This window comes from Sturnira hondurensis, unplaced genomic scaffold (genome assembly GCF_014824575.4).
Source record: "Sturnira hondurensis isolate 20B ecotype Veracruz unplaced genomic scaffold, ASM1482457v3 Scaffold0018728, whole genome shotgun sequence".
NCBI lineage: Eukaryota > Metazoa > Chordata > Mammalia > Chiroptera > Phyllostomidae > Sturnira > Sturnira hondurensis.
This window is the reverse complement of record NW_028091359.1, coordinates 17,708,735-17,724,116: the sequence shown is the minus strand read 5'-3', so window position 1 is coordinate 17,724,116 and position 15,382 is coordinate 17,708,735. Positions and strand designations below refer to the sequence as shown.

The 15,382-nt window shown below is 38.4% G+C and overlaps 1 protein-coding gene across 2 annotated transcripts in view; it reads left to right on the top strand.

Annotated features, from left to right (window-relative positions):
• Positions 1–15,382, top strand: part of SSH2 (slingshot protein phosphatase 2) — a 257,566-nt gene that overhangs the window by 53,894 nt on the left and 188,290 nt on the right. Inside the window, exon 2 of one of the 2 annotated variants that reach the window (XM_037070272.1) lies at positions 9,447–9,527. The exons of the other annotated variant lie outside the window; for it this stretch is intronic. Within the exon in view, the coding sequence (XP_036926167.1) occupies positions 9,447–9,527 (81 nt within the window). The remainder of the gene's footprint in view (positions 1–9,446; positions 9,528–15,382) is intronic. 2 annotated transcript variants of the gene reach the window in all.

Below are 15,382 nucleotides of genomic sequence, written 5' to 3'. Positions count from 1 at the left end.
CAGGGCGGCTGGCTGACTGTGGTCACACATTCACGTGCAGATAAACCAAGCAAAGGAGCGAACAGTGAGACAGACCGCTCAGGCTAGGGCCCCAGCGACAGTATTTAGAGCCTGAAAGCACCAACTGGAAAGACTTTCTCGGGGTCGAGGGCCCGGGAGAGGTTCCCAGGCCCACAGAGAGTTCATTAGAGAGACCCACAGGGTCCTGAAGAGTACACAGGCCCACACACCTGGGAACCAGCACCAGAGGGGCCCAATTTGATTGTGGCAAGCCACAGAGGGGACAGAAATCTGAGAGAGAGCAGAGCAGAGCAAAGTGCCATTTTTTCCCTCTCTGACCCCGCCCCCACATACAGCGTCACAACCCAGCAACTGGGTCGCCCGGCCCTGGTGAACACCTAAGGCTCTGTCCCTCATACATAACAGGTGCAAAAGGACCAAACATTATGACTCAAGAACAGCTCAAAGCCCCAGAGCCTATAATTCTAAGTGACCAAGAAATAGCCAGCCTTTCAGATGCACAGTTCAAAATACTGGCGATCAGGATGCTCACAGAATTGGTTGATTTTAGTCACAAATTAGAGGAACGTAAGAAGGCTAAACTGATTGAAATGAAGGGAAATGCACAGGAAACCAATAGTGATGGAAAGGAAACTGGGACTCAAATCAAGGGAGTGGACCAGAAGGAAGAAAGGAACAACCAAACAGAAAAGAAGGAAGAAATAAGAATTCAAAAAAATGAGGAGAAGCTTAGGAACCTCCAGGACATCTTTAAACATTTCAAAATCCAAATTATAGGGGTACCAGAAGGGGAAGAGGAACAGCCACGAGTGGAAAACGTATTTGAACAAATAATAAAGGAGAACTTCCCCAGTCTGGCAAAGGAAATAGGCTTCCAGGAAATCCAGGAAGCTCAGAGAGTCCCAAAGAATGTGGACCCAAGAAGGAACACACCAAGGCACATCATAATTACATTATTCAAGATTAAAATGAAGGAGAGAATTCTAGAAGCAGCAAGAGATAAGGGGACAGTCACCTACAAAGGAGTTCCCATTAGACTGTCAGTGGATTTCTCAAAAGAGACTTTACAGGCAAGAAGGGGCTGGAAAGAAGTATTCCAAGTCATGAAATCCAAAGACCTACAGCCAAGATTGCTCTATCCAGCAAAACTTTCATTTAGAATGGAAGGCAGATAAAGTGCTTCTCAAATAAATTCAAATTCAAGGAGTTCATCATCACCAAGCCCTTATTATATGAAATGTTAAAAGGACTTATCTAAGAAAAAGAAGATAAAAAAAATATGAACAGTGAAAGGACAGCAAACTCAGTTATTAACAACCATACTTAAAACAAAAGCAAACTAAGAGGACAGCTACATCAGGAGTGGAACCATAGAAATGGAGATCACATGGAGGGTTAGCAACAGGGGAGTGGGAGGAGGAGAAGTGGGGAGAAGGTACAGAGAATAAGTAGCATAGACGGTAGGTGGAAAATAGACGGCGGGGGGCAGGAATACTATGGGAAATACAAAATCTTAAGGACTTGTGACACATGGACATGAACGAAAGGTGGGGGGAATGGTGGGGGAGGGGTGTGCAGGGGGGAGGGGAGTGAAGGGGGGGAATGGGACACCTGTAATGGCATAATCAATAAAATATATTTTTTTATAAAAGAACATGGTTCTGCCACTTTGATTTTAGGACTCCTGACTTCTAAAACTAAAATAAATTTGTGTTGCTCAAGCCTTCAAGTTTGTGGTAATTTGTTACAGCAAATCAGAAAATTAGTACAAATACAAGTAACCTGAATTTATTAATGGGAGAGGGGTGGGGGAAATGAGGAGTTTTTGAATGGGTGTAGAGTTTAGTTTTGCAAAATGAAAAAGTTCTGGAGATTGGTTGAACAGCAATGTGAATATAATTAACACTAATGAACTCTACACTTGAAAATGACTAAAATGGTATATGTCGTTTTTTACCCCAATTAAAAAATTTTAAATAGTGAAACAATATTGTTTAAAAAGTCAATGACAGAAAAATAGGTGTAGGGTGAAGTGCTTCTGTTACGTATTTTAGAGAATGTATATATACACATAATACTTTATGTACGTAGAATATCCTTGAAAAGATATTCAAGAAACTGGCATAGTGACTACTTCTGGGACAGGGTTATAGAAAACTGGGAGGTGGGGGTCAGTGATGGGAAGAAAAATCAAACTCTTTGACACTTTCTGAATCTTGTTTACCATGTGTACATCCTATACATTGAAATAATATTTTTTACGGAGTTCATAGACACAGACAGATTAGTGGTTGCCAAGGGTAAGGGGTGGACAAAATGGGTGAAGGAAGTCAAAAGGTACCACCTTCCAGTTATTAAAAATATAGGTCATAGGGGTGTAATAATTTTTAAAAGAAATAATGGCTTTTAAATGTGTCACTCGGAGTTAGGGACTGCAGGGAGTTTTCTCATTTATGTTATCCTTGGGCTGTGAAATCCCTTTGTCAATCCAGTTACACTCAGATACCAGGATAAACAAGACCTACTTGCCTTTGCCTTTAAAGGGTTAAAAGATTTTAGTTCCAAAGTGGTGATCAGGTGAACATATACAGTTATACCTCATCAGCATCAGACCTTGTCAAACCTGGTGCTCTTCGCATTTTGCATTTTGATGAGAACAGAACATTTCAACAGTTGGCGCTTGCTTGGGACACGTACTTGCTTGAACTTGTATTGAGTCATGATGCCATCCCTCAAAAGAAAATGCTTCCTCATTCGTTGCTTGCTCACCACTCCTTGGTTTCTGCACTCATCTCGAATTCCGTTCCAGAACAAATTAACGATGCATACTGAAGTACCACTGTATTTTATTGTTTGATATCTAACAGTATGTTTTCTAAATCTCTAGTTTCTTTAAGAATAACTGCAGCATATTCACTCAGAACCCCCAGAAAAGTTGCATAGAGGAAAAGATGGAGGAAAAATAAAAGACAAATGCAATAGTCAGTGTTTTCTGTTTCTTAAAATCATATAACCTAAAATGAATAGAATAAGAGACTTAATAGTAACAACAGGTTTTGACTCTTGTGGACTTACTTGTTAAGACTTCTGCTTGCACCTTTTCAACAAATGGTGTTGGGAGATCTAGACAGCTACATCAAAAAAAAAAAAGAAAGAAAGAAAGAAACTCAACCACCAACTTACACCATACACAAAAATAAATTCAAAGTCGATAAAAAATTTAAATATAAGTCATAACACCATAAGTTCTACAGGAAAACATTGGCAGGAAAATCTCAGACATTCCATGCAGTAACATTTTCATGGATATGTCCCCTAAAGCAAGGGACATAAAAGAAAGAGTAAATAAATGGGATCTCATCAAATTAAAAAGCTTCTGCATGGCTAAAGAAAATAGCATTAAAATGAAAAGAGAGCCAACCATGTGGGAAAACATATTTGCCAATGACACCTTGGACAAGGGCTTGATCTCCAAAATATATAAAGAACTCACACAACTCCACTCCAGGAAGACAAAAAAAAATGGGCAAAAGACTTGAACAGATACTTCTCCAAGGAGGACATACAGGGGGAGCAGAGACATATGAAAAGATGCTCAGCACCACTAGCCATCAGAGAAATGCAAAGTCAGAAGGGCCATCATAAACAAAGCAACAAGCAAGTGTTGGAGAGAATGTGGAGAAAAGGGAACCCTAATGCACTGTTGGTGGGAATACAGAATGGTGTAGCCACTGTGGAAAACCGTATGGAATTTCCTCAAAAAACTAAAAATGGAACTGCCTTTTGACCCACAAATTCCACTGCTGGGATTATACCCTGAGAGCCCTGAAACACCAATCCAAAAGAACCTATGCACCCCAATGTTCATAGCAGCACAATTTACAGTAACCAAGTGCTGGAAGCAACCTAAGTGCCCATCAGCAAATGAGTGTATCAAAAAACTATGCTACATTTACACAATGGAATTCTACACAACAGAGAGAAAGAAGGAGCTTATACCCTTTGTGGCAGCATGGATAGAACTGGAGAGCATTATCCTAAGTGAAATAAGCCAGGCAATGAGGGACAAATGCCATATGATCTCACCTTTAACTGGAACATAATGAACAAAAGTAAAAAGCAAATAAAATATAACCAGAGTCATTGAAATTAAGAACAATCTAACAGTAGCCTGAGGGGTGGGGGTAGGGGACAGTGGGGAGAAGGGTTTTCAGGAACTACTATAAAGGACACATGGACAAAACCAAGGGGATGGTGGAAGCAAGGGAGGGAGGTGGGTTTGGAGGGGGAGGGGGAGGGGTGGGGAGAAAATACAACTGTAACTGAACAACAATAACATAATTTAAATTAAAAATAAATTACTACTTAAAAAAAGACTTCTGCTTGCAAACTGTTAGGTAACTGCGCAAGTTAGATTTTAATGCTCTTTAAAACATTCTTCTTAGTCCTTGCACCAGATATTCCATATAATGATTGCAATGTCTTATTACTGTAATTGTTATGTAGGTGTTCTTGGTACTTCTTGTTATATATGGATGTGTTTTCCAAACCAACAACCTTAGCTTATGTTTTTCTCCAAACAATACTTGGCCAAAGGGCATACCTGGCTACACAGCCATGTCCTTATATTTTGTGGGGTTTTGGGTATCTGTTAAAAAAGAAAACGAAAAACACTATTTCTGGGACCTGTTCAGTATCTTTCCTTTGGTTTGGAGTTTTACTTAATTATTCAGCACCCAGAAAAGTGCTTAGTACATAGTAAGGGTACAATAAATGATAACAAATAACTCACAGTAAGCTCAATACTTCAGGAGTATATAGGGAATACAAATTTGACTCTATTTAGAAGTGAAAAACTTACAATTTTATAGAAGCAAAAATTTCCTAGATGGCAAAAGTTTCTTTGAAAAAGAATATAACCCAAATGTGTAAGCCTTTTACATGTAGAAATGAGATTATTATTACTATAGTAACACTTATTATTGTTGTTATTAGAAGTAGTAGTAGCAACATCAGTAGCTAAGTCATCCTAAGTGCTTTTCTCTTTCTTTCTCTTCCTTCCTTCCTTCCTTCCTTCCTTCCTTCCTTCCTTCCTTCCTTCCTTCCTTCCTTCCTTTCTTTTCTTGACAGTTACTAAAGGTCATGAGGACTAAGTGCTTTTCTTATAGTATCTCTCATTACACTCTTCCCAACAACCCTGTGGGATAGATGCTATTCTTATGCCCATTTTTATGGATGAGGAAATTGAGCTCAGAGAGATTAGGTAAAATGTGTTCAAAATCACATGGCTACTAAATGGCAGAACCAGGATATGAACTCCTTAGTTTAGATTTGGACTTTGTACTTCCAATGCAAGATTTGGGCTTTGTACTTACAAAGCAAGAATATGCATTTAACTTAATTCTCTTCAAAATTCCTACTGCCATGGCTGAAGGGACATGAAAAAAAAGGAAAGGAGGAAGGGAGGGAGGGTAGGAAAGAAGAGAAAGAGAAGAGAATTGATATCTGCACTATAAACAGGGATGATTATCATCCTCATCCCGGGACAATCTTTGGAGGACTCTCCACAATATGAAATTCTGGCAAGACCAGGGTGAGATAAGGGTCCACCACCCTGAGAGGTACTGTATTTAAAAGCCCACCTATTCCTAGCTTACAAAAAGTGTTTGGAACCAAAAATGATTGTTAATTTTATCTGTTGAATGTTAAACAAAGGTCAATTAGGTATTCTTTCACCAAAAGGGATTTATTTGGTTGGGGGACAAGAAAGGATTGCATTTGTGTATGTGCAGATGTGGCAAGCCATGTGCACACACTCCACAGGAAGAAGCAGAAAAGCCCCTTTTACAGAGGGGAAAAGGAGGTTAAGAAGAGGGCCTGTTACAACCATAGAGCTCTGTTGTAAATATGGAATTCTTCCTGTAGGGCTTTCATGACAATGTAGGGTATGAGAGCTTCTCCCACAGGCCCTCCTGATTCCTGTCTAGGTTAACTTTATAGTTATTCTCATTTGACTTAATAATATGCTAATAATGAAAAAGTTCCCAAAGATTAATTATAAGCCCTTTATAGTCATAAGCAAGACAGTTCACTCAGCAGAACCCAGGAACAAATCAGGAATTGGGATTACCAAATACTTGAGAAGGCAGAGGAAAGATCTTGAAATGTCCTTTGTCTTCCATTAGGATTCTTAGAATTTAATTTAGAACTAAATGTTAGTCGCAAGTAAATGCTTATTCCATGAAGCAATTACTTTTATTATTTATAGTTATTTTTAAATTCTTAAATTTTTTCTAGGGTCCTTTGAATGTTAATAACATCAAGATCCAGCCAAGTAGGACCAACTATAACTCTTAAACAACTTAGATCAGAAAGAACACAGCTGCTAGTATAGGTAAAACCAACAAATGCCAGATGGTGGCCAGAGAAGCAATGATTTTTCATGCAACTAGCACACTTAAATTGATGCCTTGTTATTAATTAATAGAATTTCAATTAATGAGTATACAGTAAAGTCTTAAAATAACTGTAAGAATGCAAGTCAAGAGGTCATACAAGACCTCTTGAAAGATCATTTTCAAAAAGCTAGTGTAAACATGAAATATTTATACAAATGAAAACTTTAAATCTTAACTAGTGTAAGTTGGATTAATTACCTTGTACTTTTCTCTCTTTTCAGTTTGTATACATGTGGCAGTGACAGATCACTTTTGATCTACTTAGTATTATCTATGCTATCATCTTTTGTGATATGAGAATTTGGGAGAATTGAAAGCAGCTTTGACTTCTATCTTATAACTTCTTCAGAGTTTTTATTGGTTATTTATTAAGCCTTTAGCTTTTATAATGTGCCTTTTAGAAGTCTTCAAATATTTTCTAGACTGATTTAAAAAAAAAAAGACAAATGAAGCCTAAATGTTCTTATTTTTCTCCCTCCAAAATGCAAGGGAGTAAGGAATAGACTTTGCATTTGCAGGATTTAAAAAGCAATTTTATTTTTATTGACTTTATTGGAGTGATATTGGTTCACAAAATCATACAGGTTTCAGGTGTACAACTTAACAAAACATCATCTGCATCTGCACAATGCATTTTATTTATTTATTTATTTTGATTTTTAAAAATATTTTATTTTATTTATTTATCTTTAGAGGAGAAGGAGAGAGGGAGAGAAACATCAATGTATGGTTGCCTTTCGTGAGTCCCCTGCTGGGAACTGGCCTGCAGGGAACCGGCCTGCAACCCAGGCATGTGCCCTGACTGGGAACCGAACCGCGATCCTTTGCTTTGCAGGCCCGTGCTCAATCCACTGAGCTACACCAGCCAGGGCCATAATGCATTTTAAATACTTGGTTGTTTCTGTTTATTTTAAAAGAGAGGAAGAGGAAGGGGTAATGGAAGATGAGATTTGGTTGTAAGAAAAACCAAAGGTGGATAAAAGATCACAGTTGGAAAAAAAGTAAGAAGGAAATAAACCAGTAGAAGGCAGTTACCAGAAATAATAACTGTGAGCTTTTCTTTCTTTCATATAAGTTTATTTGCAGTCTCAAACTCTTAACCTCTGCAGGTATTCTGCAGGTTGAAACACAGCCCCAGCCGTGAAAAATCAAAGTAGGTGTCAACAAGTATAGCCATAGAGTAGTTATATATAATTAAGTTTCAGCCACAAGTAGTGAGTTTTTGTCTTTTGATTAGCAGCTTTATTGAGATATAAATGATATTAAAAAAAAACACAAAACTTCAGCCCTGGCTGGTGTAGCTCAGTGGATTGAGTGCGGGCCTGCGAACCACATGATCACGGTTTGGTTCCCAGTCAGGGAGCATACCTGGGTTGCAGGCCAGTTACTAGCAGGGGACCCACAAGAGGCAACCATACATTGATGTTTCTCTCCCTCTCTCCTTCCCTTCCCCTCTAAAGATAAATAAGTAAAATCTTTAAGAAACAAAAAGCTTCACATAGTTAATATATTCATTTTGGTGAATTTAGACATACCCATACACCCGTGAAGCCATCACTAAAATCAAGGTGATAAACATATCCATCACTTCCAAAATTTTCCATGTGCCCCTTTGGGATTTTTGATTGTTTGTTTTGTGGTAAGAACATTTAACATGAGACCTACCCTATTAACAAATCTTTAAAATGCACAATAGAGTATTTTTAACGGTAAAGACTATGTTATACAGCAGATCTCTAGAACTTACTCATCTTGCATAACTGAAACTTTGCGCCCATTGAACAACAACTCCTCATTTGCTTCCATAACCTCAGCCCCTACAACCACTGTTCTACTTTGCTACTATGAGTTTGATTATTTTAAATACCTCAAGTAAATGAAATCAAGCAGTATTTATCCTTCTGTGACTGGTTTAATAATTTCATTTAGCATAATTTCCTCCAGGATCACCGAAGTTCTCACATATGGCAGGATTTCCTTTTAAAAGGCTGAATAATATTCCACTGTATGTATATACCACTTTTTCTGTATTCATTTGCCTGTCAGTGGACATTTGGGTTGTTTCTGTATCTTGGCTCTTGTGAAAAATGCTACAGTGAATGTAGGAGTGCAGATAATCTCTTTGAGATCCTGATTTCAGTGCCGTTGAATTTGCACCCAGGTGTGGGATTGCTGGATCATGTAGTAGCAAGAAATTTTTATGACTTTAGGGTATACATCTCTATGGAAGGGATAGCTGGGTTTCTAGCAGCTGTTCCCTAAACTGAAACATTTAAATGGAATTTATTGGGTCATAGTTGGAGCTTTTTCTCCTCTTTTTTTTTTTGTAGTGTTTTAGTCTTAAGGGAAAAACTCTCTGTTTTACCAGTTAATTGTTTTATTCTATTGTCCTGTTTTCCTTATCAATCTTCTACACAGATTTTGAAATAGAGATTGGCAGTGGAAGAAAGGTCTTAAATCATTTTTTGGAATCTGTCAGGAAGACTTGACTAGGGCATGTCTTTTGGCTCTTATAATCACTTGTTAGCAGGGGCTAATGAGGCCAGGTTAAGTGGTTAGATCTCCCAGTCATGTACTTTGTTATATTTTAAAGCCTGTCTCTAAACTCCCATATCAAATATGCACCCTTGAATATGAGGATAAATTAGCACAATTCTACCCATTCTGGGAAGAGTACATAGTACATACTATGAAGAGTTAGTAGTACCATCTTTACAGAAAAAGAACATCCCATTGCCTGAATTGGAAACCACATAAATGCTTCAGCTAATCAGACATAATCAACTTTCCAATAGCCTAACCAATCACTTGTTGGCTTTTTCTTCTTGGCAAAATAGCAATTGCTAATCAGAATTGCAGCTTCTCACCTATGATCTAACATTGATTCAGTGATTTCTGCTGGCTTTTTCCATCAAGTTTGTGGCCCCATTTGTCTGGATCTCTGAAAAGATCTTGTTTCTATTACAGAGCTCTCATTTGGAAGACAGTGAATCAGCAGCATTACTTTGCTGTGAATGCGAAGAATCAGAAATCTTTAGTGATTCCAATGTACGTAGGTATATGATTTTATACAGTCTTTGGTGATTCAAGGGAAAGCTTTTTTGGGTGAAATGGCTTTTAAATACAACTGGGGTAATGCCTAAAGGCAAATAAGTGACTTAGAATGAGTAAGTATACAAATAGTACGCTATATTTGTATGCATAATAACTTCCTTTCAAAGCATATTTATTAAAAAATAGAAAAATGTTATACCCTGGAACCTTGAGTGAGTCTCCCTCAATAAGGAATATGATTGTTTTTGTGTGCATGTTTTTTAAGTGGTCAGTGGTCTCCTTTTCCTAGTGACAGCTGCTTGGTATTGGTGCTGCCACTGTACCTTCTTATTTTAATCCTCACTTGAAGATATGCTTACTTATTTTAGAGTTGAAAGGAGAGAAAGAGAAACATCTATGTGAGGGAAAAATCAATCAGTTGCCCCACCACCACTCACCCCACAGCTATGCACCACAACTGGGAATCTAATGTGCAGTCAACCCTGACTGGGGGTATATGCCCTGACTGGGGATGGAACCCATAACCTTTTGGTGTGGGGCATGATGCTCCAACTAACTGAGCCACCTGGCCAGGGCTGCCACTGTACCCCACATGCATAGATCTAATACATCCTGGCTGTCGATAATGTTAAGCCAAATAGTATTATAATTTCTGGGCTTGAGAGTCAGCTGGATCATCTCAAATGTAGAACTAACAACATTTCATGACTTGTTATTAATTTTATTTATCTCATCTGGCCTCCAGCATAGTTACTGAATTATTGCAAATTACCTATGGAATCAGTTTAAAGTTGGAGAATGAATTAAATTGATGTATTAAAAATTAATATCTCTTCAATAAGGATAACTGCCTTTGCTAGCCATGACTAAAACAAGATTCTACAAACCTTGATCAGAAAACCTGGTTTCTGTCAACTTCAAGGTGTTTATTGTGCACAGTTAGACTCTTTAAATATTGAGGTTTCAGCAGTGGAAGCTTTCTCTTGAAGTAAGCTATTACTCTCAATTATATCACCATAGGACTGCCTTCTCTTTAACTGTCTTCTTTACATTCATGGCACGATGAAGGTGATCACTATTGTAGGGCCTCATTTGACTATTACATTGATTTATCTGGTTACACTTCATTCAGCATTGATGAAGAGTGTGGAATGGCATGAAGTCATTTATTGTGACTCATGAATAGCTAGAGTGGTGCTCATTTCCCTAGTTCTTGAAAACATTTATTGGTGAATTCACATGAACATCCATTTATTATCAACATTTGCAATGACAGACTTAGGGTAGAAAGGTTATATTCTTTGCCTAGTGTGTGATAAGCAGGGGCAGCACTGACATCAGATCTCAGCTGACAACCATCAGTGAGCTCATTATCGGCAGGCTGCATCATCATTGATAGAATAGTACCAGCTCCCTGTATAGTGTCCTACAAGATTTATTTTGTTCAGTCTACAGTAGAGCCCTCTGGACTTAGACTGACTTATTGTTTTGGCTGATTTTGTCTTAAAGAGACCAGTATATGGCAACCCACATGAAGAATATCTTTATGAAGTTGAACACATGTGGTGAAAAATCACTCAAATTTTAATGATTGTTCTCCCTTAGAAACAATTAATTGGGCATATATATTTGCAGAGTACCTGGATTGCTTTATTTTAGTGCCAGAGCTTTCATTCATTTAAGTCAGATTTGTTTTTCCTCTTCAAGAGGCAAAAGTGGTTACATGTACTTAGCTAGTTTTTTAAAGGTATTGAATCCTCCTCTTTTGTTTGCTCAGGGAGTAGTAGTTCCCATACTTTTTTTCCCTCTCTTCTCAGCTCCCCATTTCTACCTTCACATCAAAGGAGATTGAAGAGCTCCTTTCCAATTTGAAGACTTAAACTTGAAAAAAATTTATTTGTAGAGCAAACAGATTAAAATCCCCACTTTGAATTTTCTTCAAAGGAAGTGGTATGGGATCTTAATAACTATTTGAATTAGAAGTTAACTGATGTAAAGAACAGTAGAAGATAAAGTGAATCACTGAAGAACTTTTTCTTTAATCTTGGAATAACAGAAGTATGAAATTTGTTTAGCTATATTCATTCATTCACTTATTTATGCACACATTCATTCACCAAGCATTGATTGATGGTCATGTACAAATCACCATGTCCAGGGTTACGGGGATTAGGCAGAGAATATAGAATCTCCCTAAAAACAAACTTTAAGCAATAAGAAAAATAAGATCTGAGGCTCTAATGTAAAACATAGTGACTATAGTTGATAACTCTGTTGTATAATTGCTAAAAGAGCAGATATAAATGTTCTAACCAAAAAAAGGTAAATATGTGAAGTAATGGCTATGTTAATTAACGAAATGGAGAGAAACACTTTACAATGTATATGTTTATCACATCACCACAATGTGAACTTTAAATATTTTATACTTTTATTTGTCAAGTATACCTCAGTAAAACTGAAATAAGAAAAAAGAATCTACCCTTGGAGAATGTATAACCTATGCTTCAACAAGTTAGTTTTATGGATATTCATGGAAAGCCATGAAATGGAGAGGAGAAAATAACTCATACATCATTCAGGGGGCAGGGGACAGGGTGGACAGGGGGAGAAGAAATCTGTGAATGAGTGGAAATTTGGCTGGAGGCAAAGAAGGGATGGCTTTCTCTGGAAGAGGACTGACTAGCTTAGATCTCCTGGTGCTTTCCCAGAAGGGAAGAGAGGAGTTTATCAAGGCCTCTGCTCCTTCTCTGGTCCCACTCAGCCTCTAGGGAACCGCAAAAGAGTAGAAGCAGCTACTTGTTTCTTCTGCTGTGCACAGGTTGTTGGAGGCCTCCATAATGGGAAAAGGGACTGTCTGCCCCAGAGTAAGATGGCAGTGTGACTAGAAAGGATCATGGAGGAGAAAGATACTAGCCCTAGCTGCAGAAATTTCACTTGGTTCTAGATAAGAAAGAATTTAGGCAGTACCTAGAGCAGTTTGGGATACTAGTGGCTGCACCAGCCACTGAGACTTGTGAGTGTCCTCTCCATTCCCCATCACCCCATTCGTACTGCTATCCTGCCTTGAAGGAGAAGAAGAAGGGAAAAAAAGCTCTGCATTAGCTTACATTCCAATTATTGTGTTTTGGGAGGTTCAGCTAGAAACAACTGGATTCATTACCGTTGTATGTATTGTTTCTTCCCCAGCCTGGAGGTTGGAAAAATGCTTGCTACATGTTTATTTCCTAAGAATACAGCTAATTTTTTTGTCTCCTTTCCATGCTCTTCTGACCCTACTCTCACCCTCTGCAGGAAGAGAGACACATATAGATGGTTATACTTTTTTTGTCTATTCATTTATTTGCTAGGATGTTATATCCTTGTAGGGAATGCATTTTTACTCTGTGCAATCAAAATAGCTTTTTTGTTTACATAGCCCAGTGAAAGGAAGAGATGTTAGCCTTTTGTTATTAAAGGAAGAAAAAAAGCCACCCTCTAGAATCAAATGTGGAGAATGTAGACAAAAAGAAAATCTAAAATTTAAAAATTACTTAGTTTAGAATACTTTACCAGAACTGTAGATCTGCATTCTACTTTAGGGCCATACAAATATCTTAGAATGCAGTAGTATCCTTCTAGGTGGCAGCTTCTTTGGAGGTTTTCACACACTCATTTTGTGGAGTGGGAGAATGGCTTTGGAGAGAGAATATTTATTAACCTAATACTAAAATCAAGATGAAGGATTTAAGAATTTTAAAAAGTTGTTAGCATTAAGATAAGCCCTGCCCTGGCTGATGTGGCTCAGTGGATTGAACACCAGCCTGTGAACCAAAGGGTCGCAGGTTTGATTCCCAGTCAGGGCACATGACTGGGTTGCAGGCTAGGTCCCTGGTAGGGGGCACTTGAGAGGCAACCACGCACTGATGCTTCCCCCCTTTTCTCCCTCCCTGCCTCTTTCTAAAAAGAAATAAATAAAATCTTAAAAAAAAAAAGATAAGCCCTAATCCAAGGCCTCCTGTGGGGTAGCCTACCTGTGGAGTTAGGATAGAAGGGACTTGAATCCCCAGGGGAATTCTGAAGCATCTGGTGTTTCTTGTGTGTTTCAAGTTTTGTAGTGTGGTGTACAGGATAAAAACAATGAGTCCTGGCCAGGTAGCTCAGTTGATCAGAGTGTTGCCCTGATATACCAAGGTTGCAGGTTTGATCCCTGGTCAGGGCACATACAAGAATCAACCAATGAATGCATAAATCAGTGGAATAACAGACATGTCTTTCTCGCTCTCCTTCCCTTTCTCTCTCTCTCAAATAAAAAAATAAAGGAGTATTATCATTCCCCAGCCACCAGTCCCCCTTCCCCCACCTCCCTTGCCCTTGCCTCCTTCCAGTCACTACTCACCCTCCCAGCCATCACCTCACAGAGATAACCAGTATTCTGATTTATTGACCAGATGATTTTGATGTGGGCATGAGGCTATGTGCCTTCTTTTTTAATCCTCACCTAAGGTCATGCTTATTGATCTTAGAGAGATGGGGAAGGGAAGGAGAAAGAGTGAGGGAAACATGATGTGAGAAAGAAACATGAACTGGTTGCCTCCCAGACATACCCTACTGGGAATCAAACCCGTTGCCTTTTGGTTTACGGGATGATACCCAGCCAACTGAGTCACACTGGCCAGGGCCAGGCTATGCACTTTAGAGGACCCTCTCTGACCTCCAGAATCAGGGCTCAGTATCACGTGTACCATAGGTAAAGAGCTCATGCTCAAGGTTCAGACAGTTGGGTCAGCGTCCCATCACATACTGGCTTTGTCACTTCACTTCTCTAAGCCTTACTTCCCCCATCTTTGTAAAGTGGAAATAATAATAATACTTGTCCATAGAGTTATTATAGTTAAATGAGATACTTTGTGTAAACTATTTAGAGGGCCTGGCACGTTATGTATGGTGAGAGCAGGGGCAGGTATAGGATGACATGATGTTACCATCTCTTCAGTGGAGTCAACAATGCCATCGTTGCCTGTGGATACAATTAAGTTCAGCTTTGAAGGGAAGGAAGAGGAAAATGCGGGCATCCTGACCATCTTTCTTTTCTTTACCACCCTCGATTTGGCTCATGGCATGACTAAGTTGCCACAACTTCTAAAATATATGATTTAAATTTATAAAATGGCCATTGAAAGGCTAGAAACTTACTCTTATGCATCTTTATACTTGCCACAATGCCTAGCACAGTAACTTGTAAATTGTATATAGTTAACACCTTGGCTAAAAGAATCTAAAAATGATTCTTTGGGCACACAATACTTGCATGTGCTAGATTTATATGGGTCTGACTTCTGGTCCTTTTTTTTTTTTTTACCAGAGGCATAGTTTTGAGACATCTTGTATAACAGGATATAAAATGTAGCAGTGAAGTAATTACAGTTAGAAGCCAGGAGGTTGGCCTGATTTACAAAATCAACCAAATAAAAGCTCTAGCTAGCTGATTTATCTTTCTTCTATAATCTGAGGTGGGCCTGCTCAGGTGTACTTACTCCTATTTTGGTTTAGGTGAGCAAGGAAAACAGTAGATGTCAGGACTTGTAAGTTTTTTTATTAATAAAACTGTACAGACATTTTTTTAAGATTACAGTTTGGAAATAATTTACCCTTTGGAAGGTAATAAGCAAGACAATTTATTGAGCACTTACTATTTTCCACGCATGCTAAATGATTTTTATTCACTTTAGTGTTGAATCCAAGTCTCTGAGGTCAAGTACTTTAGGTATTTCTTGTTTAAAATTGAAGAAACAGAGACATGCATAAAGTAGGTGGCCCTGCTGGTAATGACAGCCAATTCTGCCTGACATTGTCTGCTTGAGCTCTGA